This window comes from Ictalurus furcatus, chromosome 23 (genome assembly GCF_023375685.1).
Source record: "Ictalurus furcatus strain D&B chromosome 23, Billie_1.0, whole genome shotgun sequence".
Lineage (NCBI taxonomy): Eukaryota > Metazoa > Chordata > Actinopteri > Siluriformes > Ictaluridae > Ictalurus > Ictalurus furcatus.
Genome location: NC_071277.1, coordinates 17708107 through 17730191, shown reverse-complemented (window position 1 = coordinate 17730191; position 22085 = coordinate 17708107). Strand labels below are relative to the sequence as shown.

General features: G+C 36.6%; 1 protein-coding gene across 4 annotated transcripts in view; it reads right to left on the bottom strand.

Annotated features, from left to right (window-relative positions):
* Window positions 1-20941, bottom strand: part of nek10 (NIMA-related kinase 10) — a 28862-nt gene extending 7921 nt beyond the window's left edge. Inside the window, exons 1-23 of one of the 4 annotated variants that reach the window (XM_053611747.1) lie at window positions 20555-20941; window positions 19773-20028; window positions 15436-15533; window positions 15292-15352; window positions 15060-15172; window positions 14318-14416; window positions 14138-14222; window positions 13243-13284; window positions 13043-13121; window positions 12876-12943; window positions 12576-12655; window positions 12413-12499; window positions 11891-12115; window positions 11154-11293; window positions 10940-11001; window positions 10567-10632; window positions 10407-10471; window positions 10202-10304; window positions 9076-9204; window positions 3822-3959; window positions 2598-2643; window positions 2114-2235; window positions 929-1031 (exon numbers count right to left, since the gene is read on the bottom strand). In XM_053611747.1, the coding sequence (XP_053467722.1) occupies window positions 929-1031; window positions 2114-2235; window positions 2598-2643; window positions 3822-3959; window positions 9076-9204; window positions 10202-10304; window positions 10407-10471; window positions 10567-10632; window positions 10940-11001; window positions 11154-11293; window positions 11891-12115; window positions 12413-12499; window positions 12576-12655; window positions 12876-12943; window positions 13043-13121; window positions 13243-13284; window positions 14138-14222; window positions 14318-14416; window positions 15060-15172; window positions 15292-15352; window positions 15436-15533; window positions 19773-20028; window positions 20555-20598 (2311 nt within the window). In that variant the 5' untranslated portion in view covers window positions 20599-20941. Of the gene's footprint in view, window positions 1-928; window positions 1032-2113; window positions 2236-2597; window positions 2644-3821; window positions 3960-9075; window positions 9205-10201; window positions 10305-10406; window positions 10472-10566; window positions 10633-10939; window positions 11002-11153; window positions 11294-11890; window positions 12116-12412; window positions 12500-12575; window positions 12656-12875; window positions 12944-13042; window positions 13122-13242; window positions 13285-14137; window positions 14223-14317; window positions 14417-15059; window positions 15173-15291; window positions 15353-15435; window positions 15534-17407; window positions 17532-19772; window positions 20029-20554 lie in introns of those variants that run through there. The other 3 variants (XM_053611748.1, XM_053611749.1, XM_053611750.1) reach the window with 3 other exon arrangements.
* Between the last annotated feature and the right edge of the window lie 1144 nt (window positions 20942-22085).

The window sequence follows — 22085 nt, the reverse complement described above, 5'->3', positions numbered from 1 at the left end:
AGTCTTTTTATAGACCAGCAATTTACTAACCCAGCTGATATTAATCTGCACAGATAGGGGGTATTATTACTTACGGATTTCAGCTGGTTCCTTGCCTTACCTTGCCTTGGAGAACTGCTTTTTCTTAGCGTGTTCAATACTTTTTTCCCGTGTCATTCCACTTTATTACACATAACTTAATTTATGGACTTTAATGTCTTAAATTCTTTACATTTCGAGATTTCTTGAGTTAATACCGATGTCTGGTGAAAATTTCGTGTGAATAACCTCTTTGGAAATATATTTACTGAAAAAAAAAATGTTGACGCATCCAATATTTATTTAGCCCACTGTATTTTTGGTACTGTTTACGATTGTTTTATTTATTATTTTTTATGTTGATTGTGTAAAGTGATATTGGGTTTAAAAAAAGAAAAGAACATATACAGATATTATAGTACGTACCCCCCCCCCCCCCCCAAAAAAAGAGCAAACAAAGAAAAAAAGTAAACACATTGTATATCTATGACTATTAAAAAATGTGAATCTTATAACCGAATAAAAGTGATTTAATTCACCCAACTATTTACCCAAATTCCAGTGTAACAACAGAATATGTCGCTTTTAATTAAATTATTACTCCTTTACATTTACAATTACAATTAATTTTATGTAGTAACATAACACCAACTGTAACTGTTTGACATAGGGCTACCCTAAACACTTCTTTACGGTAATTTTGTGCTTACACTATATCAGTGATTTAGATGTTAAAATTTTGATCGGATCTACATTAGCACTGTCCTGATATAAGAAAATAATAAACACCTGTCGGCGAATCAGAAGCTAGTATTGTCTGAGGTCATGGTATAATAACGATTAGTAGTATTAGCATTAATATTTGCAGTAGTATAATCTCTTGTGTTAGAAACGTGTGTGTTTTACTGACTGATGGTGACTTTATCTCTCTCTCCCAGCATGATGTTATTAGGAGTCAGGTCTCTGTGGACGATCCTCTTCTCCTTGTGTAAGTACCTTAATGCCAGACACATCTGTGGAACACCAATTACAATGAATTACGAGATTAAATCATTTCATAATCGAGGGAGGAATTTTAAAAGCTACTTCGTCTTGCGTTCCTAATGTTATAATAGAGTAGAGCTCTAACGTTTTATTATAGACACTTTAGGGTGATTTTTACCTCAGATTTGCCCTTGTGAGCTTGTGCAACTCTGGCGAAAGCATGTATCATGTACTAATGACCACATCCAGACTGATGAATATTACAATCTGGCTTTTTTTACATCTGCTAAGATGCAATCCGACTCCATTGTTGTTTCTCTTACATGCTAATACAGTTGCCCTGAATCTGTTTGTGGTTTTTAGAAGTTTAGATCTTTTTTTTAATTATTTTTTAGTAACACTCTACTTGAACCTTGCATCATGATACAGATGTATCCAGTATTATGTCTGTCTAGTATTATAGCATATAATTATGTAACATTATCATTAATTGTCATCATATGTGTCGATGTTTGATGCTGGGTGTCACTAGTCAGGCATCTTGTAGAATATTAAGCACAGGTAATAGTTTAAGAAATAACAAGCAACTGTACAAAAAACTATAGAATGAATGAGTAACGTCATTGTGTAGCATTAAAGCGATCATATGGTGGTATTTTGGGGCAGTTGATGGTAATTTCAGGCTGTATCATACACAAACTGGCATAAAAGTGTACTATATTTTAATCATGTGATATAAAATGTTACGTTGGCAGTGTTACGACAGTTGTCATACAGTATGTGTAATAACATCTGTCTTGTTGTATACACTTACTAGAGCATACTTCGCAAAAATTTTAATATGACATAAGCTGTTATGACATGATGTCATGGTGTCATAACAGCTTATGTCATATTAAAATTGACAATTTTATTATGTCAATTTAATACATTTCAAATCATGTAGTGAAACTGCATGTCATCTTGTCATTCTTAAAACATTCTTGTACTTATCCCTTTTGAGTCTACAATTTCGTGACACTAAGCACAATAAGCAGTCGCTGGTCTTGTAATGGATGTAAATCTCTATGTTGATCAATTCCGTCGATTCCATCGCTTGTCATTTGATCACCTGAGTGAAAATATTCCACACTCGTTCTTCGGTGAACGTCTGCTGTTTTTCTTTCAGGGAGCTGAAGTGCTCGGAGAGCGGTGCGCCTTCAACCAGCTCCATTACGATATACAGCCTGTCACCTGATACACAAATGCATTCTGGTTAAATACATAGTGACACACTGGTAACATGATTATTATGTCAATATTGGCAGTTACCATATTAATCAAGTGTTCCTATTAAGAATTAAGATTAAGGATTATAGCCTTATAATCTATAAAGATTATATATATATATATATATATATATATATATATATATATATATATATAAAAATTCTATATATATAATTATTGTCATTTATTTTGCATTATTTTATACATTTTTAAAATATATTTTATTCTCAATGACATCAATCCAAAATCCAGTATACAATCACTGATGAGAAGAGCTCCTGATTCAAAGTTTTTTAAAAAGTGACACAAATTATGAGTATACTTACATTCTAAAAATGTCTTGAGGTACTTCACAATGTTTGGATGCGTCATCTAAAAAACATGCAGCGCATTCATCAATATTGCATATTTACATGTAATTAATTGTAATTAATGTGAGTTCTTTTTGCTACTGTAACACTCAAATGCCCATAATTAAGTCCATCTGTCCATCATGTCTGTGATAAATAACGCAATGTATCATTATGTACACAAGGGGGCAGTAAAGATGATCATACTGCAAGGATTACAGACTTGAGTTTTTGTTGTTGTTGTTGTTGTTGTTGTTTTTCCAGGGGTCTCAAACCATTTATTATATGACTATATTCCAAATATGTAAATATATAGCATATTAGGCAAATATATGCAATATATTTTATTCCTGAACCTTCCATGCACAAACTCCGCCAAAAAAAAAAAGAATGATTATACATATATTTTCGGTTTGTTTTCAACTTACAGACCTTTACCCTTAGAAATAAATATTTTCTTTAACACACACACACACAACTGGAATCCGTTTAAACCACTTCATTTTCAGCTTATTTTATTATTACCTACCTACCTATTATTATTATTATTATTATTATTATTATTATTATTATTATTATTATTATTAACATCAATCATTTTGAACAACATTCAAAGAAATGTACATAAAAGGTATAAAGAAATTAAAAACAGAAAAATATATAAGCATCATTGTGTTACTTTTATAAATGAAAGATTTTAACAAATATTTTGCTTTACTATTTTTTACATCTTATGACCATTACAATCTTTTAACATTACAACTCTATTAGAAATAATTCAAAATTAGGTTTATTTTCTTATCTTTATCTTATGTAGAAAGACCCTCCCAAAAATAAAGAAATTTATAATAAAAATAAGACTGACATCTTTGTCATTGTGTTGAATATATATATATATATATATATATATATATATATATATATATATATATATATATATATATATATATTCCTCCATATTAATATTCCAGTATATGACACAAGGGGGCGTAGTATTGCCTCTGCAAATAGATCTTAATATGTTTATTATTACATTTTCTATTATCTACACCTTCTAAAGTTATAAAAGCTATAAAATCTTTTTTTGTGTGTATTGGGGCATCTGAGAAATTTCTAAATAGTGACCTTACTTCTCCAGGGATGGCTCTCATCACTTTTTCAATCTCCTTTACACACTTAAGAGTACATGGTACTTCTTACCTGTTCCTTGATTATGGTGAGCTCGGATACTAATTTCTCGACGTTGCTGTCTCTGGATTTCTTGTCGTGGCCGAAAGCGGGATTGTGGAGGTTCACTTCCTTCAGTGCCAAACAGTTCTGTGCTCCCTGTTTGCGGACCTTTAAAAAAAAGGCAAAATCCAGCTGTGTTCCCACAACTTGTCCAGTTGTACATATATGATATACCCACATGGACTATATGTCAAAGCATTGTATAGTTATATAGTTATATATTGTCTAGTTATGTATAGTTATATATTGCCATTATATCCAGTTTGCACAGCACATTGGACAATGTACATTAAGTTATCTCTAAATGCAACAATAATATGTATGTCATGAGTGTTTCAGAGTCTATTAAAGGAAAGTAATCAAGAATTAATTGTCCTGTAATGTAACTCTAACAGTGCGCTAATATTAACTTGTGAGAGAGAAATAGTTGGTATATATTGTAACCTTAGTTTTGACAGGTATAGGTCAAAGGTCAAAAAGATACACATTCTAACTCTCTATATCTAGATCAAAGGTCATGATCATAAAAATATTAATAGTTATGTTAAATCTGGATCACATCCATTCGTTACCATACCTGGTACGGCCATGTGTTTTCCACCCCACACACGTTGCACACATGTTCTTTCTAACACTCTCTGGTAGGTCATAAAAATATATATAGTTATGTTAAATCTGGATCACATCCATTCGTTACCATACCTGGTACGGCCATGTGTTTTCCACCCCACACACGTTGCACACATGGTCCTTCTAACACTCTGTGGTAGGTCATAAAAATATGTATAGTTATGTTAAATCTGATTCCCATGCATTCCAGACACATATGTTCTCATACCTGGTACGGCCATGTGTTTTCCACCCCACACACGTTGCACACATGTTCTTTCTAACACTCTGTGGTAGGTCATAAAAATATATATAGTTATGTTAAATCTGGTTCACATCCATTCGTTACCATACATGGTACGGCCATGTGTTTTCCACCCCACACACGTTGCACACACATGTTCTTTCTTTTCACATAGAATATGAAACTCTCTGAGGTAGGTCATAAAAATATATATAGTTATGTTAAATCTGGTTCCCATCCATTCGTGACAGAAACGTTACCATACATGGTACGGCCATGTGTATCCCACATCCAAACAAAAATATGACACACACACACACACGCACAAACACACACGTGCACGTACAGACAACGCATGCATACGAACCTGCTTATAAAAGTCGAGCATCCCTCTAGGTTTTATAATACTCTGTACTTAGAACAACGTGTGCGATCTTACAACATGGCTGATGTTTGTCCTAACGCGCCGAAAAAAGCTCACCCTTTTTTGGGAAGAATAGAAAAAATGTTAGAACATGAAAAGATTCAATATTGGGTAATGTCAAACGGATGTACAGCCGGGTTTTTTTTCGATGCAGAAAAAGGAACCGTTTTGCTTTTCAAGTTCTCGGTCCCGGGACACACGATCTTTTCCTTTCACGTAGAATATGAAGCACTCTGAGTCAGGCCTAGGTCAAAAGGTCAACAACGTAAAAACCCCGTTCTGATGCATTCCCGAGCACAAACACACCCCACACACACACTCGAATGCATACGAACCTGTTTATAAAGTCGAGCACTTCGAAAGTTTTAACATCGGAAAAGGTTCGACCGAATTTCCAGAGTCTGTTCTTCACTACTTCCAGAATCAAACACTTTGAAAGTTTGAACATCGGCAAAGTTCAACAGAATTTCCAGAGTCTATCCTTCACTACTTCCAGACACCATGGATTTCTCGGCAGGTAAAAATTTGTATTTAATCAAATAATAGTTAAATATAAATTGAAATACAATGTTTATGTAATTATCCAGTAGGCAATGATATTGATATAAACTTAGAACTAATCTTTCTGAGTACAAAAATCATCATCCTTATCTGGTCATTATGTAATCTGGTACGATACTTTATCTAAAATGTAAATATTCATTACATTTATATTACAGTGCAAGACCTAGTGTATAGGTAATTAAAATTTGTCTCTTAGATCTATGTAGTGATCTAAAATGGGGAATGTTAAGTTATTAAAAGTATGTTTTACTGTTTTATAGACAGCTTGGTGATTATTTCTGATGATGAGATTCCCGAAACAACCACTCATGAACTTTTGAATCTGAGTTCCACACGTAAGTCATAACATAAAATTATGAATGTTTCATGCTGTAAAAGTCTTTCATATGTGAATATAACATTGTTTGTATCATATTCAGAATTTGAGGGAAACGTGACTAACAGTGATTACGACGGAGATATTTCAGGTGAGTTGTAGTATATTTACCTTCTATTTACACAGCACAAAAAATAAATAAATAAAAGCTCTTTCACATGTTCTGTGACTTATAGATACGAGTGATGCAATAGAAGACCAAGAGGAAATCATCTCGGAAACCGACATTCAACAAGACATCGAACTACAACATATCTGTGCAGTGTGGCGTGAATTCTTCGAAGCAAAGACTGATTTATTGGAAAACTTTGGACAGATTGATTATACACTTGAATCTGGTCGAGGTACAGATTTTATCCCTTTACTGTATAGCACGCTTGAAAATGTGAATAGATGTCTCTCAGTGAGCATAAAGTTGATTAGGAAATTGTATGATAGATATGGCGCAGAAATGACTGAAATGCAGTTCGGATATGGAGACTAAAAAAAAGAGAACCGAAAATTCTCCATTATCGCATGAAATTCTTTTATGACGGAAACCAGAGTTAAAAGAAAAGAAAGTGATAAAAGAAATCATGCGATAATGGAGAATTTTCGGTTCTCTTTTTTTTAGTCTCCATATCCGAACTGCATTTCAGTCGTTTCTGCGCCATATCTATCATACAATTTCCTAATCAACTTTATGCTCACTGAGAGACATCTATTCACATTTTCAAGCGTGCTATACAGTAAAGGGATAAAATCTGTACCTCGACCAGATTCAAGTGTATAATCAATCTGTCCAAAGTTTTCCAATAAATCAGTCTTTGCTTCGAAGAATTCACGCCACACTGCACAGATATGTTGTAGTTCGATGTCTTGTTGAATGTCGGTTTCCGAGATGATTTCCTCTTGGTCTTCTATTGCATCACTCGTATCTATAAGTCACAGAACATGTGAAAGAGCTTTTATTTATTTATTTTTTGTGCTGTGTAAATAGAAGGTAAATATACTACAACTCACCTGAAATATCTCCGTCGTAATCACTGTTAGTCACGTTTCCCTCAAATTCTGAATATGATACAAACAATGTTATATTCACATATGAAAGACTTTTACAGCATGAAACATTCATAATTTTATGTTATGACTTACGTGTGGAACTCAGATTCAAAAGTTCATGAGTGGTTGTTTCGGGAATCTCATCATCAGAAATAATCACCAAGCTGTCTATAAAACAGTAAAACATACTTTTAATAACTTAACATTCCCCATTTTAGATCACTACATAGATCTAAGAGACAAATTTTAATTACCTATACACTAGAATCAGATGAGCTTAACTCGGTCTTGCACTGTAATATAAATGTAATGAATATTTACATTTTAGATAAAGTATCGTACCAGATTACATAATGACCAGATAAGGATGATGATTTTTGTACTCAGAAAGATTAGTTCTAAGTTTATATCAATATCATTGCCTACTGGATAATTACATAAACATTGTATTTCAATTTATATTTAACTATTATTTGATTAAATACAAATTTTTACCTGCCGAGAAATCCATGGTGTCTGGAAGTAGTGAAGGATAGACTCTGGAAATTCTGTTGAACTTTGCCGATGTTCAAACTTTCAAAGTGTTTGATTCTGGAAGTAGTGAAGAACAGACTCTGGAAATTCGGTCGAACCTTTTCCGATGTTAAAACTTTCGAAGTGCTCGACTTTATAAACAGGTTCGTATGCATTCGAGTGTGTGTGTGGGGTGTGTTTGTGCTCGGGAATGCATCAGAACGGGGTTTTTACGTTGTTGACCTTTTGACCTAGGCCTGACTCAGAGTGCTTCATATTCTACGTGAAAGGAAAAGATCGTGTGTCCCGGGACCGAGAACTTGAAAAGCAAAACGGTTCCTTTTTCTGCATCGAAAAAAAACCCGGCTGTACATCCGTTTGACATTACCCAATATTGAATCTTTTCATGTTCTAACATTTTTTCTATTCTTCCCAAAAAAGGGTGAGCTTTTTTCGGCGCGTTAGGACAAACATCAGCCATGTTGTAAGATCGCACACGTTGTTCTAAGTACAGAGTATTATAAAACCTAGAGGGATGCTCGACTTTTATAAGCAGGTTCGTATGCATGCGTTGTCTGTACGTGCACGTGTGTGTTTGTGCGTGTGTGTGTGTGTGTCATATTTTTGTTTGGATGTGGGATACACATGGCCGTACCATGTATGGTAACGTTTCTGTCACGAATGGATGGGAACCAGATTTAACATAACTATATATATTTTTATGACCTACCTCAGAGAGTTTCATATTCTATGTGAAAAGAAAGAACATGTGTGTGCAACGTGTGTGGGGTGGAAAACACATGGCCGTACCATGTATGGTAACGAATGGATGTGAACCAGATTTAACATAACTATATATATTTTTATGACCTACCACAGAGTGTTAGAAAGAACATGTGTGTGCAACGTGTGTGGGGTGGAAAACACATGGCCGCACCATGTATGGTAACGACTGGATGTGAACCAGATTTAACATAAATATATATATATTTTTATGACCTACCACAGAGTGTTAGAAGGACCATTTGTGCAACGTTTGTGGGGCGGAAAACACATGGCCGTACCAGGTATGAGAATACATGTGTCTGGAATGCATGGGAATCAGATTTAACATAACTATACATATTTTTATGACCTACCACAGAGTGTTAGAAGGACCATGTGTGCAACGTGTGTGGGGTGGAAAACACATGGCCGCACCATGTATGGTAACGAATGGATGTGATCCAGATTTAACATAACTATTAATATTTTTATGATCATGACCTTTGATCTAGATATAGAGAGTTAGAATGTGTATCTTTTTGACCTTTGACCTATACCTGTCAAAACTAAGGTTACAATATATACCAACTATTTCTCTCTCTCTTGTGTACTTAGTAATAATACTCAATTTGATGCAGATCTTTGGGAAGTCAGTTCAATTGATGCATGACTTTAAAAAAGGCTTTACCTTAAAAACACTGCCGAAGGCTCCACTGCCCAGAGGATCGAGAATGGCGTAGCCGTTAATCACTTTGAGAGGAGGACGGTTCTGATTCACTGCCTCAATCCTTTCCTTCAGTCCGTCTAATCCTTCAGTCTGCAGACAAGAACGTGTGCTTCAAAATACAATGATGTCCATTAACATTATGCAAAATGCATTGAGAAAGTGTATGAATGCATGGCAAGACACAACAAGACAAAGCAAGACAGCATCTACAAGACAAGACAAAGCAAGACAGCATCTATAAGACAGCATCTACAAGACAAGACAAAGCAAGACAGCATCTATAAGACAAGACAAAGCAAGACAGCATCTATAAGACAAGACAAAGCAAGACAGCATCTATAAGACAAGACAAAGCAAGACAGCATCTATAAGACAAGACAAGACAAAGCAAGACAGCATCTACAAGACAAGACAATACAAAGCAAGACAGCATCTACAAGACAAGACAAAGCAAGACAGCATCTATAAGACAAGACAAAGCAAGACAGCATCTACAAAACAAGACAAGACAAAGCAAGACAGCATCTACAAGACAAGACAAAGCAAGACAGCATCTTCAAGACAAGACAGCATCTACAAGACAAGACAAGACAAAGCAAGACAGCATCTACAAAACAAGACAGCATCTACAAGACAAGACAAGAGAAGCCTATGAAAGTACTGTCCTCAACAGTTTTTTCTTCAATCTTCTCCCCATCCATATGGCTGGTCACCTGCCAGTTCCCACCCACCAGCCCGCTCGTACAATGGCTACGAGACAATGAAACCAGCCAACTGTATCTTTTTCAAACTGCTGCCCATGTAGCGTTACAGGGCAACGTAAAACACTCTGAGGAAAGCACTATTTGCCCTCTTCCTCCTACATGACCTCACAGATGCCCATGATTTCCTAGTGTCGCTGTGATTGACAGGAGAGAGAGAGAGCATGCCATCCCTCTCACCCAGACAGCACTTTGCTGCCAACCACGGAATAAATGGGAAATCGGACCGAAAATCGAGTATCAAAATAAGGAAATAAAACAGAAATATATGACATGCATAGAATGTATACAGACATATGAAAAGAGTATGATCGTTAATGGTTTACCGAAAGCACTGAGACTCTTTCCTGCAGAGGAACGTACGCTGAGATGTCTCTGACATAATGCCCGATGTCTATAAACATCTCAAACAGATCCGGTGGGAAGAGCCTGTCCAGACAAATTAAAGTTTAATATGCAGTAAACAAAAAAAAAAGAAAAAGATGCGGACAAGATATTTAATAAGATGCAGTATTATATCATCATTTATACCTTTTAAAAAGATGTCTATTACGCTCCATACTGAAAAGGAAGCGCAGAGTCCGGAACGCGTAACACTTAGATAAAATGTATAGACGTTAGTGAAAACCAATGCTATGTAGCATGAAGTATAACCTGAGTAAAATTTGATTTAAATAGTATATTTATATACCTGGAGTGATGCTGTTTTCGGTCCATTTGGCAGGATCAGTTTGCCTATTATGTACACACCGTTCTCCTGCGATGAGAAAGAAGATCAACTACCAAAATCTAAAGCTCTATTTTAAGAAACATCCTCAAACACTAGAACTTGTATGCTAAATTTCTAACAAGACTTCGTGGATTTCCCATGATTCACTGCAAGCATGTGTCAGTTTGAATGCTGATTGAATTGTTTCGCAAATGCAAATGGATCAAAAAAATTGGAGATAAAATAATTGTTTCCATATGGAAACACCATGTAGTAAATGGCTTTCTAGCTACAGTACCGTACAGTACAATGGGAAATGTGGTAGCTGGACATTACAGATGGCTGTTTTCGTTACCTGCACCACATGGTGGGCCGCTGCGTCGTCCAGCACCAGCTCTGTTATTGCAGCACAGCATGCTAGCAACAGCGACAAAGGTGAGAGGTCATATAACTCCTCAGATTCATTAACTCAAATGTAAAGCAGTTGTATAATGCATGTACAGGAAGCGGAGTAAGTATGAGGTTAAATATGCATGTGTGTATGACGGTGTGTGCGCACTGGAGCTCACCAGCATGCAGGGCCACCATGTTCTCTTCGGCCTCGTGTGGACTCAGGTCCTCACATACATGCTGTGTGTGCAGACGGCCAGCAGCATTAGCACTGGAGAGAGTCGCTATGGACGAGCGATCAGACACATACACTCGCTCTCTACACAGAATATAGATACATAAAAAGATAGATGGATGGATGGATGGATGGATGGATAGATAGATAGATAGATAGATAGATAGATAGCACCTTATATACTTTTAAATAGGGTCTCAAAGTTCTTTATAATGTCATTCAAAAAAAACCCCACTGAAATACAAAAACATAAACATCATAATAATTAAAAAAAACTAGAATTAAAAATGAATAATTAAAATAATAGAAACATGGCAGTACAAATAAGGAAAATAATAAAAACTTGTTAAATGCTACATAATGAAATAGGGATAAATGGAGCCTGCAAAATGTGTAATGTGTTCCAGATGTGTAATGTGTTCCAGATGTTTGGTGCATAAAGTCTGCTTCAACTCTCTTTTCAGTAATGCTAAGAAGACATTACTAGACTACATCCAAAGTCCAGTATGTGCTACACTCCAGTCTGAAACGCAATCAGTAGACTTTGCCTCTCGCACACTTCTGAAATTCGACCTAGCCCAAAAATGTAATGCGGTGTAACCCCAGCTAAAGTTAATATGGACGGGCTAACACTGACATGCGCTAAATGGAGAAAGTTGAAGTATAAAAGAGAGTAATGACCCGTTCAGGATGCGCAGGAGCTGCTGAATTCCTCCCCAGGCTCGAATGTTGGTGCTGCCCTCCGGATCCTGGCACAGCTGGACCAGAACCCATACCGTGCTCCAGAGCAGCTTCAGATGATCCGCATGGAGCATGCTCAGTAGGACGGGGATGCCGTCGCATTCACACACCTGCTCACGGACGGCTGGTACTGGGCAGAGCAGACGCAGGAGCTCCGCACTGAGCCTATGGAGACACACACACACACACACACACACACACAAAGTCAGTGAGAGTTACTGTTTCCAGCTTTAAACTGATTAGTATCCTATAACAGCACATCACAAGCTGTTCCCCTTATATCTCAGCAGTTTTTATTTCTTAACCCTTTCATGAACAGTCAATTTATGTATATTAGGCACTGTTCTCCATGTGATGCTGAATAGCACAGCTTATTATTAAGAAAAGTAAAGCAGCATAAAGATGCACACCCCTACTAATACTAGAGGAAAAATGGACTCCATGAAGCTAACTGGGTCTTACCTTTTTGATAGCATGTCGTATTCCTGCAAAATCACCAGCAGGTTCTCCACAACAGACAGCTCTCCGATCTTCTCCTTGCACTCGGGGCTTTGAAAATCTGTGAGTTACAGTCTAATAGTGTAGTAATGTGTACATCAGCATTGATCATATTAAAAAAACTTACCTGTCTGCTAGAGTAGTGAGGGCCAGAAGGGCGCCCAATAACACGTTACTCTCCCGTGCAGAAAGGAGCTTTACAAGAGTCTAAGGATTACAAGGATCGACATTCATCGTCTACATTCATCATGACGGAAAACCTTCCCACACGTTCCAACCAGGAATTTAAGAGCGGATGCAAGGAAATTCCACTATTACTCTATGTCATAATGACTAGATTGAAGGCTGATTAGCTAACTAGCTGGATTAGTAGCTGGAGAGTGTCGACCACCCACAATCCCACTAAACGTTTTCTAATTAAACCAACCTTATGAGCTTCACAGTCAATCAGCCACTTTCTCTGCTCTTCAGCCATGGCCAGTTTTTGACACACATCTACGAGGAAAGTTGAAAAAAAAAAAAAAAAAAAACATTAAAAATTAAATAGTAGTGACTAATAAAAAATTTCATACTGTCGTTCCGAGTGGTTCTTACAGGTCATAGTGACGAGCTGTTCGTTTTCCAGTGCGCACTCTTTATTTTCCAGATATGCACTGCAGACTGAATCCATGTACTGAAAAAGTAGCAAAAACATGCTGAAAACATTTCCAAAGAATTTATAATACCGGTGTTATAATAAAGATCAATGAACATAGCTATACTAGCGTATTATTTCCTATTATTCCAATCCTTACCTTTATAAGGTGAATTAAGCCGTCAAGCTCATGAAACACTTTCTAAAAGGAGAAAGTATAAATTCAAGAAATCGACCTTATGTAACCTTATAAAGCATTTAAAAAAAAAAAAAATTTCATGTGGAAATTTAAATAGATACATGCTTTGGTGGAGAAGATTAAAGATCAACTCTAAAACGACTCATACGCAATATTGTATCTATACTATAATAATTATATTATTATTATTATATAATAATATATATCCCTCTGCAGGCATTTCCTCCCAGCTCTACCCAGAACACATTCCCTGAACTTCTACGCTTCCTGTACATTGTATTTAGTTTCACAGTGTTTACGTATTGTGGTGTTTGTGAACACAAAACTAGAACTAATAACACGGCATAACACAATTCACACGAACATAAAACACTAAATGTAAAAGAAAAAGCAACGTAAACATGCCAGGATCATTCTAGTGTGTCCTTGTACTGTATCTTTTTTTTCTGTGCTTAGATTTCCTGTTTAAATCAGGTCATGTATGTGTTTACTGTGTTACTACTAGAAAGTTTGTGAGTCATGACAAAATGTTGAGGTTTCGTAATGTGGTAGTGTTTGTTCGACACTAATTGTAATTACTGTGAGGCATAAGAAGCCTTTTCATAGTGATTTACCAACTTCTTGGAGGGAAACGTTGATGTTCCTGACATTTTGGCCTGGTTTCCACTATCACCCAGTAAAAAAAATACTAGCCTTAGTCATTAACTAACATTAGCTAATGATGTCTATATTCCCCAACAGTGTTTTCAAGATGGAAAGCTGTTTCCTGGTTCTGACCTTACTTCCTACCGTGTTACATAAAGAATTTAAGCATAAAAAGATCACACTGCAGTCACGCCAAAATTACGATCCGTACTTGGTAACGAGGCTCTCTTATTAACAGTCTCAGGCAGATGAGAACCCGGAGGATGTTTTCGGATGAGGAATGGTCCAGCCACTCACTGGAACACAATTTCCCAAAAGAAAAAAGAAGGATAATAAGTGTTGAGTGCTTTGCAGCGAGATCCTCATGTGACGTGTTTGTGTATATGGGAACCTGCAGTTGAGTCGGTTTTTGATCAGGGCAGTGAAGATATCTGAGAAGAGACTGTGATGAGGATGTCCAGAGAAATGCTTCTGCTCTCTGTACTTCACACTGTGGAAGATTAAAGATCCATCACTTTCATTATATTAGAAACGTACGTATGATTGATTTGGGGTCAAAACTTTTACTCAGGGTTGAACGATATTAAAAATCCACCGTTCACCGTCATAGTGAGTGTCTCCGTCTGTGTCTAACCTTACATTTGAATGTATTTATTCATCTAGAAGTCCAGAAATACTGGTACACAAGTCATAGCTAGCTATACAGGTGCATCTCAAAAATATATATATATGTATATATTGTGGAAAAGTACATTTTTTTCTGTAATTTAATTTAAAAAGAGTGTTGAGTGCATAAATTAACATACTTTTCAGAAAGTTGATATTTCTGTATTATAAATTCTTTATTCTAATATTTTAAGATATGGGATTTTTGATTTCCATGAGCTGTAAACCATAATCATCAAGATTAAAATAAAAAAAAGTCTTGAAATATTTCCCTTTATGTGTAATGAATCTAGAATATATTAAAGTTCCACTTTTTAAATTCAATTACAGAAAAAAAGAGAACTTTTCCACAATATTCTAATTTTTTGAGATGCACCTGTGTATAAAGTATAAACATGACCTAATGGATTAATAGGAAACTGATGATTGCCATGATGCCTGCCATAGAAAGTATTAGAATCACTCACCTGAATTTATCAAGTTCTGCTGCTTCTGCTGCGGTGTACCTCGTGTGCGTCCTGTTCTCATTCACCTGAGGAGAATTCTGGGGTTTTCTACCCTTACTCTGATTTCCTGTGGACTAGTATGTACAGTATGAACAATGTCAGTACATGTGCTCCAAACATGACTTGAAAGACTACTATTGCAACATGACACCTCAAAGCATCAGCACAGGATTTCCTGTCCACTTATTTGTACCTGTGGCTTAGAAAACGGGGCCGAGACAAACGAAAGAAGCCTCCGCAGATCAGGAAGCTCTCTGAAAATATGTAAATTTTTAGGAAATACAAAATGGAAATAAAATATACTTATTTTCCCATCAAACACACTATAAAGACTTACTTCTCTTTAGTTTTTGGAAATGGTTTATCAAGCGGTTTTGCTCGTCTGTCTGGAGGAGGCATTTTGGAAATGGTCGTCCCTCTTTCATCCCTGCAGCACTGAAACATGATGCATACTTTCATACTTTCATAACTACTTACATACTTTATACATACATTCTTTCATACTTGCACACTTTCATACTTGCATACCAGTATACTTGGATACTGCCTACTTACATGCTGTTGCACTTGCATACTTCCATATTTGCTTTCCTTCCATACTTTCATACTTCCATGTTTGTACTTACTTGCCTACTTTCCTTACATACCTTGCCTACTAGCATACTTTCATATTTTCGTACTTCCATTTTTGCATTCTTACTTGTCAAGTTGTGTTACACTTGCACACTAGATAGCATACTTTCCAACTTCTGGACTTGCAAACTAGCATGCTTACACACTAGCATACTTAGATACGAGCATGCATTCAAACTAACATACTTGCATATATGCATTCTTACAAAGTAGAAAACTTCCCTTACATACTTTGCCTGCTTGCATAATTCCATTGGAGCAGAATAACATACTTCCATACTATCATACCTGTTTACTGCATGTTTACATGCTAAAATACTAGCATACTTGCACATTTTCAAACTTCTATATTTACATAGTTACATATTTAAGTGTTTGCCTTAAATATATATATATATTTTTTTTACCCAATGGCATGTTTAGCGTACTTGCAAAAAACATACTTGCATACTATCATACTTTCATGCTAGAATACTTGCACACCTACTAGAACACTTGCTTAAAACAGTATTGTGCCATGTTGCATTTCTTAACCATTTGTTGAGGAATTCAGTGTGTCTAGTTATGTGTTTCAAGAGAGTATTCTAGTAGGTATAGTGGTGCTTGAATGTTTGTGAACCCTTTGGAATTTTCCATATTTCTGCATGAATATTACCTAAAACATCACCAGATTAGGTCATTAGATTAGATCATTTTCCTCAATAAATAAATGACCAAGTAAAATATTTTTTGTCTCATTTGTTTAATTGGGTTCACTTTATCTACTTTTGTGGACCTGTGTGAAAATCTGCTGATGATTTAGGTCATATTTACACACACACACACACACACACACACACACACATACATACATACATACATACATACATACATACATACATACATACATACATATATATATATATATATATATATATATATATATATATATAAAAACAAAATAGATACATATATTTCTAAATACATCTCTAGATAAATACAGCTATCTATAATCTATTTATGCTATATAAAAATAGAATAAAGAAAAACCTGGCTCTATTTACTAACGCATACTTGCATACTTCCAAGTGTAAACTGACATGCATTCAAACTAGCATACTTCCATACTTTCTAGTATACTTCCATACTTACATATCGGTGCACTATACATCCACACTAGTATACTTCCATACTTACATATTGATACACTTCCACACATCCATACTAGTATACTTCCATACTTACATATCGGTACACTATACATCCACACTAGTATACTTCCATACTTACATATCGGTACACTTCCATACATCCACACTAGTATACTTCCATACTTACATATCGGTACACTATACATCCATACTAGTATACTTCCATACTTACATATCGGTACACTTCCATACATCCACACTAGTATACTTCCATACTTACATGTAATAACATTTCTTTGCATTTTTACATTACACACAACTCTGCCTCTTTATTAGAAAAGGAATAGCAGTTTATTTTGTAAACTTTTGTATATAATTGTAAAAGTTTTACTGAAACAGTAGGTGCTAATTAATAATCGCCCCCACTCATGAAAAGCACAGGAATTCAGTTAGGTCTGAGAGTGTAACTGGTAAAATGTCAAATATGTAAATAATTCATTATTGACAGGTTCACTACGCCGCAAAAATGTCCTCCGCTTCTCTCACCTGTTTTTTAATCGAAAACACCAGCGGCCATTGGATGTTTTAATCTCAAGGTCGCAACTTTAATTGTCAAAATACAGTCAACATAGCAACAAGCCCGTGAACGAACCGGATGTCCCCGTATTCCGAGGTCTACAGGAAGGAACCAATGAGAAAGCGCGATGCTGGAGACTGCTGTGTAACTATGGTGACGCTCGACGCTGCAGCGCGCGCACACACGAAGAGTCCGCAGATAAACAAATACATTTAAAATAACGGCATCATTCCGAGTTGTGGGCGTTTTCTCTCCTACCAAATACAGGGGTCATTCAGGATTTCCGAATGTCTTATCCTGTTTCTGGTTAAACAAACTAAGGGGCGAGTTCATGTGACGTCCTGAAGATGTTTACCTCCCTCAGCCATTTACTAAGCATGGCCAATTTTACTCCCTTTGCTCTCAATCACTGAAAAAATGGGGAATCGGGACGGAAAATCGAGAACATGAGAAATGAAAACATAAATATATAACATGGGTAGAATGTATACAGCAGGGCTTCCAAAACTTTTCCAGGGCAAGGCCCCCCAAATATTAACATTTGACCGAGGCCCCCCTTTTGCAAGATGTCTTTAAAACACATTAAAAATACAGACTTTTGAATACATCCCCCCCCCTTTTTTTTTATTAATAATTACATCTTACAACAAAAGATGTAATTAAACAAAAAACAAACAAACAAACAAACAAAAAAGATGTATTAACTCTCTAAATTATCATCTTCATTAACTTTCTACGTAAACTACCCTCTCCCTAGCCACCTCCTCCAGCTCCTCCAGGGGGATACCCAGGTGCTCCCAGGCCAGAAGAGATATAATCTCTCCATCTAGTCCTTGGTCTACCTCAACCGAACCACCTCAACCGGCTCCTTTCCATGCAGAGGAACAACCTCGAATGTCCAAGATCCTCAAACTCTGATTGTCATTCTCCCGTTTCACTCCACCCTCAGTTGTGAACAAGACCCCAAGATATTTAAACTGTTCCCCTTGAGGCAGTATCTCATTTCCGACCTGAATTGAACAACACACCATTTTCTGACTGAGAACCATGGCCATTTGGTGGTGATGACCCTCATCCCGGCCGCTTCACACTCAGTTACAAACCGCCTAGAGCATAATGGAGGTCACTGCTCGATGAAGCCAACAGGACCACATCATCTATAAATACCAAATATGTGATGCTGAGGTCACAAACCAGACCAAGGTCGGTTTCCAGTGCACACTCTTTATTTTCCAGCTATGCACTGCAGACTGACTCCATGTGGAAATTTAAACAGACACATGCTTTGGTGAGAAGATTAAAGATCAGCCTTTATTGAACATGTTGTTGCTCACAAGTTAAAATGACTCATACACAATATTGTATCCATGATGATTTAAAAAAATAAGTAAAAAACCATGTGAGTTAATGCTTCCTGATTCCTTCTGCAGGCATTTCCTCCCAGATCCACTCAGAACACATTCCCTGAGCTCCTTGAGCTTCGTGTGCCTTATATTTAGTATCACAGCGTTTACATATTGTAGTGTTTGTGAAGAAGAGACTTGACCTCAAAGCATCATAAAAACAACGCAACAGCTCTTTAACTGCCAGCTCACACTTATAGCATCGTAACAAGCCGAGCGGTTAGCCACAGAGCTGAAAGGAGGAAATAGGCAAGTGTTAATAAGTAACACAAAATAAGGTTCACGAAACGTGAACACGAACATAGAGAAAAAAAAAGTGTGAACAATAGTGCACATTGTACATTGTACATTGTATTTAGTTTCACAGTGTTTACGTATTGTGGTGTTTGTGAACACAAAATTAGAACTAATAACACGGCATAACACAATTTACACGAACATGAAACACTAAATGTAGAAGAAAAAGCAACGTAAACATGCCAGGATCATTCTAGTGTGTCCTTGTACTGTATCTTTTTTTTCTGTGCTTAGATTTCCTGTTTAAATCAGGTCATGTATGTGTTTACTGTGTTACTACTAGGAAGTTTGTGAGTCATGACAAAATGTTGAGGTTTCGTAATGTGGTAGTGTTTGTTTGACGCTAATTGTAATTACTGTGAGGCATAAGAAGCCTTTTCATAGTGATTTACCAACTTCTTGGAGGGAAACGTTGATATTCCTGACATTTTGGCCTGGTTTCCACTATCACCCAGTAAAAAAAATACTAGCCTTAGTCATTAACTAACATTAGCTAATGATGTCTATATTCCTCAACAGTGTTTTCAAGACGGAAAGCTGTTTCCTGGTTCTGACCTTACTTCCTACCGTGTTACATAAATAATTTAAACATAAAAAGATCACACTGCAGTCACGCCAAAATTACGATCCGTACTTGGTAACGAGGCTCTCTTATTAACAGTCTCAGGCAGATGAGAACCCGGAGGATGTTTTCGGATGAGGAATGGTCCAGCCACTCACTGGAACACAATTTCCCAAAAGAAAAATGAGGATAATAAGTGTTCAGTGCTTTGTAGTGAGACCTGCATGTGACGTATTTGTGTATATGGGAACCTGCAGTTGAGTCGAGGATCAGCGAAGATCTGTGATGAGGATGTCCAGAGAAATGCTTCTGCTCGCTGTACGTCACACTGTGGAAGATTAAAGATCCATCAGTTGCACTATATTACAAACATGTACATATGACTGGTTTAAAAAAGTTTCATTTTAATGCCTGAAACTGTATGGCACTGGTTTGATTCCTCTAATGAAAATGGTGAATTATTTTAAAAAAACAAAAACAAAACAACAACAAACAAACAAACAAAAAAACTTATATTACATATCTTGAAAATGTTGATTTCAATGAACACTTCCAAAGTTGAAATCTGAGGTTGACTCAAAAATAAGACCTTTTATGATTCACACTTCCGCATTTCCCGTGCTTGTTCAAAGGTATAAGGCTTGGTTTATGCCTGATGAATGACTGCATGTGTGGAAGCATTGGTGATGCCAGAAGTGGCTTTGCTCACAGACTTACCTGCATTTGAAAGTATTTATTAATCTAGAAGTCCAGAATACTGGTACACAAATTAACCAAATTAGCCAAGTATAAACACGACCTAATGGATTAATAGGAAACTGATGATTGCCATAGAGAGTATTAGAATCACTCACTTGAACTGCTCAAGTTCTGCTGCCTCTGCTGCGGTGTACCTCATGTGCTTCCTGTTCTCATTCACCTGAGGAGAATTCTGGGGTTTTCTACCTTTACTCTGCAAACTAGTATGTATGAACAATGTCAGTACATGTGCTCAAAACATGACTTGAAAGACCACAATTGTAGCATGACACCTCAAAGCATCAGCACAGGATTTCCTGTCCACTTATGTGTACCTGCGGCTTAGAAAACGGGGCCGAGACACACGAAAGAACCCTCTGCAGATGAAGATGCTCTCTGAAAATATGCAAATTTTTAGGACATATGGAATGGAAATAAGATATACGTATTTTTCCATCAAACACACACTATAAGGACTTACTTCTCTTTATTTGGAAATGGTCTATCAAGCGGTTTTGCTCGTCTGTCTGGAGGAGGCATTTTGGAAATGGTCGTCCCTCTTTCATCCCTGCAGCACTGAAACATGATGCATTTCATTATGATCAGTGCAAATAAAAATTTCCTCAAGCATTCCTCATGCTTATGTTCATACACAAACTTACTTTGCCTGCTTGCATGATTTCAATCTTGCATATTTGCCTACAAGAATGTTTACATATCTTCCTACTTGCCTACATTCATACTTTCCTGCTTACATACTGTCCAAGAATGATTTAAAACCAGAAACTGACATAATCAACTGGTCGAATGAAACAAACAGAACACAACAAGGAATTAACAATAATCGTCATAGGAGGACTGAGGCTTCCTGTATGAAGGGCAGGCTAGTACGGCAGCACCAGCTATACAAAAGGAAAAAAACCCACCAATCAGAATCATACCCACAAAATTCACTGCAAATAATGACACAACAATAGTAACAATAATAACGACCCTTAGTGAAGTAAAGCCTAAGGTGCAGCAAAGATTGTGATTGGTCTACCGCTGTCAGCGTGTATCGGGCTTTTTGTTACAAACCTATGTAGGTTAGTACAGGAAGTAAAGTCTGGAATTACTAACGACTCGTTTCGTTACTAACGAATCTGTTCCTTCTTTTGGGAGTCACTCACTACGTTTACATGGACAGCAGTAATCTAATTATTGACCTTTACTCTGAGTAAGGCAATATTGTGATTAAGGTGTTTCCATGAGTCGCTTTTAGAATCTCCTCTCATGTACCCGTTTTACATGTTATAGAACATAGTTCGATTAACAGCACACGTCATTATGTCACCGCGCCACGCCGTCCGACGTCCCTCCAGAATTTCACGTATCAACATATGGTTCGTCTTCGTTATGGTACCGTATACAGTTTTGGGTGTTTTTATTTATTTTTTTTACGAACGCTTCAAGTGCAGTTAATTATTTGTCATACTGTACGTGCAAATAGACGACCTCTTGAAGCCGTGGGCTGCATCCCAAACCGCGTATTTACCATCTATATCGTAGCTCAGATACATGTATTTCTCTTACTACAGGCCTATAGTAGGCAAGTACACGGTTTGGGACGCAGCCGAACTCTCTTGTCCGCCGTAAAATGTCGAGCAC